A 3,391-nucleotide genomic window follows, 5' to 3' on the forward strand; every position below is an offset into this window, starting at 1 on the left:
TTGAGAAGAATATTTTTCCTACATAATCTTATGTAAAACTTTGCTCGTCCATTGTGGTCCCGCCCTACCCCCAGGGGTAATGATTTGCATAAACTTGAATTCACACTACCTGAGGATGCTTCCAGTAAATTATTACCAATCATAGCTTTGTTGTTCTTGAAAACAAGATTCTTAAAGGTTTTTCCTATATAGTCCTAAGTAAAACTTTGCTCGTCCATTTTGGCCCCACCCTACACCCGGGGGTTATGATTTGCACAAACTGGAATCTACACTACCTGAGGATGCTACCAGATCAATCATAGCTATATTGTTCTTGAGAACAAGATTTTTAGAGAATTATCCTATATATTCCTATGTATAACTTAGTCCATTGTGGCCTCACCCTACCCCCGGGGGTCATGATTTGAGCAAATCTGAATCTACACTACCTAAGGATTATTCCGCATGAGTTTCATCTTTCCTGGCCTAGTTGTTCATGAGAAGAAGATTTTAAAAGGATATACCATTAATTTTTCACCAATTTATAATTATCTCCCCTTGAAAGAGGGCGTCGCCCTTCATTTGAACAAACTTAAATTCCCTTTACCCAAGGATATTTTGTGCTAAGTTTGGTTGAAATTGGCCCAGTGGTTCTGGAGAAGAAGATGAAATTGTGAAAAGTTTACCACAACGACGACGACAGACAACGGAAAAATTTCGATATGAAAAGCTCACTTGAGCCTTCGGCTAAGGTGAGCTTAAAATACTTGTTTTGATTTGCTTGCTTGACTAGGGCATATAAAATAAGCAGTGAAAAAATAGCCCTCTTCTTACCGCTTAGTAAAACTGCCTTTTGAATATATGGAGGCATTTGGAGACTGCAACATTGATTCTCGGAACAACAAAAACAGATCAGTAGTAGCAAATAGCGTTATTAATAGATACAAATGAAGGAAACGCAAACATTGAATTTCAAGCTAATCAGGGATTATATTTCTTCATATTTTATGTAGAATAAAAAAGATTTCTTTTTGATCAAGAGTTAAATTTCAAATTAATGTCCAACTAAACCCTTACATGATATAGAAAAAGTATCTTTTTATGGTAAAGATTTTGCTATTTAAAAAAAGATTGATTATACAATTGTCTGAGGAATTTGAAATTAAATGGTGTTTAATGGATTTCAAAGTATAGTGTTCTTTAAACTGGTACCAAAAATTACCAGATATTTCCCTGAAGAATTATTTGCACATTGGGGATAAATAAAAAAGCAACAAAATATGTTAAGGCTTGCATTAATTTTTTTTTTAAATAGCTCATTGAAATTGTTTATGTGCTATTTTAAGAAAGCATTAAAACACATACTCAAGGGACTTGTTTGTAAGGAGGATATGATGTTTAAAGCATTTTAAAAGGAAGGAAACAAATAGTCCAAAATTTATGCATTTGTACTTGCCAAAAATAAGAAACTAAGGAAGAACCAGTCGTCTCTAATTACAAAAGGAATTAAAAAGTGCTCACTGTAGCCATATTTTATCGTTTTTAGAGAGAAAAAATTGCTTAAATATCTAGCAATTGTTATTAATGACATATTTCCACATACTACATTTATATGAAAGTGCACTCAATGGTTGCTTGAATGTCGACATATCACATCAACAATTCCAGTTAACTTCCACGTGCAGAAATTTTTGAATTTTCAAGTGTTTCTGGATATGCTAAATGTTAATTTCAGCAAAAGGATTTCGGATAATAAGTGAAAACGCTACAGTGTTTCTACGAAAAATAAGAATTCCATTGCTCTCGTTATTTTGTCTCTACGGGTAAGTACCTCGTTTGTACACAAGTAATCAAGGTCATCATATTTTCATTTATGTATCTAATTAACTTGCGGATATTTTGATCAGAAACTCCCAGATGTCGTGTCCCGATGATACATTTTATAACAAGGAAACAGGAAACTGCACAGGTAAGTTGAATTTCGTTGATAAATCTTATTTACACAAGTAAGGAAAAGACCTGAAGCTCCACTAATTGAAGAGCATCAAACACTTTTTGTTGTGGTAAAACTCTGAAATTCTATGCTTTCAGACATGTTACAATACAATTAATGGTATCTCAAACGTCAGTGAATAATTATAAAAGTGATCATGTTTATATGACTTTTAGAATGTCAACCAGGGTATATTGGATCAAAATGTTCCATACCGTGTCGATATCCTAACTATGGTCATGACTGCCAATATAAATGCATATGTGTGCAGGAGTTCTGCAATCACATTTTTGGATGCATTAAGGGTGTGTAAGTCAATAAAAATATCGCTAAAGTCTGTATATCTGTTATTTTCAATTTACATGAACCATAGATTGCAAGCTGAATTCTATTATCCAAAGTATTTATGTATTCCATTTCATTCTTATTTAGATATACAAAAAAACGGGGAATCCAAAGATAGCAACACCATCATCATAGTGGTAACAGTTATTGGAATCATTCTCATTATCATCGCTTTCATCATCATCTCTATAGCAAACAGAAGATTCTTCACCAGGCACATCAGGCAAAACGCCCACCATGTTGGCACCATAATGGCTGAACATACGGGAAACACATATAACCCTCATTTACACCCTTCACAAGAATATTCAAGACCTGATGAAACCTGTACACCGACCGACAACGGAGTGTATGTGTTGGCAAATACACTTCGATACGAAAATATCAGTGTTCAGTAATGAATATTGTTTATGTTGATTTCTTTTAGTCACCAAGAACATATGATACACACACTGAATACATATAAAGTACTGAAGAAAATGTCCATGATATATTTCACGTGTAGTTATACATGTATTTACAATACAGCATTTAAAATATAAGATATGTTTTTATTTTTATTTTTAACACTCTACTGGACTGTATTTGATTTTCCTTGTATTTGTAGGTGATTATTTGGTTCTATTTTAATAATTTGGGGTGAGGAAATTTTGTAATCCATGTTCTTGTTTTTCGTTTGATTCCCTTTACATCTATATTTTTCTGTTTCGGGATAAATTCCATAAGATCAGTTTTAATCAGTTTTAAGTTATCTAAATATGCCGATAAAGGAAATTAAATCAACGTGTGTCGTCTTTCGTCTGTAAACCTTTCACATTTTTTACTTCTTCTCAAGAACCATATTTCTACCAAATTCGCCACAAAATTTTCTTTGGTATTAGGGTTTGAGTTTGTTAATATTCAGATGAGGTGCCTCGCACTCATTCAAGGGAAGATAATTAATACATGTATGAAGTGAAAATTTAATAACATCTTTAAAAATCTTCTTCTCAATAATCACTTGGCCAGAAAAGATGAATCTTATTTTAACTTCATTACATTGTGAAAATTAAAATCTGTTCAAACCATGTCCCC

The 3,391-nt window shown here is 32.9% G+C and overlaps 1 protein-coding gene across 1 annotated transcript; it reads left to right on the forward strand.

Moving 5' to 3' along the window:
- Nucleotides 1-1,655: 1,655 nt before the first annotated feature.
- LOC133186014 (uncharacterized) lies at nt 1,656-2,760 on the forward strand. The gene is made up of 4 exons (XM_061321297.1): nt 1,656-1,802; nt 1,887-1,948; nt 2,149-2,277; nt 2,405-2,760. The coding sequence occupies exons 1-4, from the start codon at nt 1,702-1,704 to the stop codon at nt 2,713-2,715; spliced, it is 603 nt and encodes a 200-aa protein (XP_061177281.1). The 5' UTR covers nt 1,656-1,701; the 3' UTR covers nt 2,716-2,760.
- The last annotated feature ends 631 nt before the right edge of the window (nt 2,761-3,391 follow it).

The sequence above is a fragment of the Saccostrea echinata genome, unplaced genomic scaffold (genome assembly GCF_033153115.1).
Source record: "Saccostrea echinata isolate AGI-Se365-2 ecotype Australia unplaced genomic scaffold, CSIRO_AGI_Sech_v1 ptg000012l, whole genome shotgun sequence".
NCBI lineage: Eukaryota > Metazoa > Mollusca > Bivalvia > Ostreida > Ostreidae > Saccostrea > Saccostrea echinata.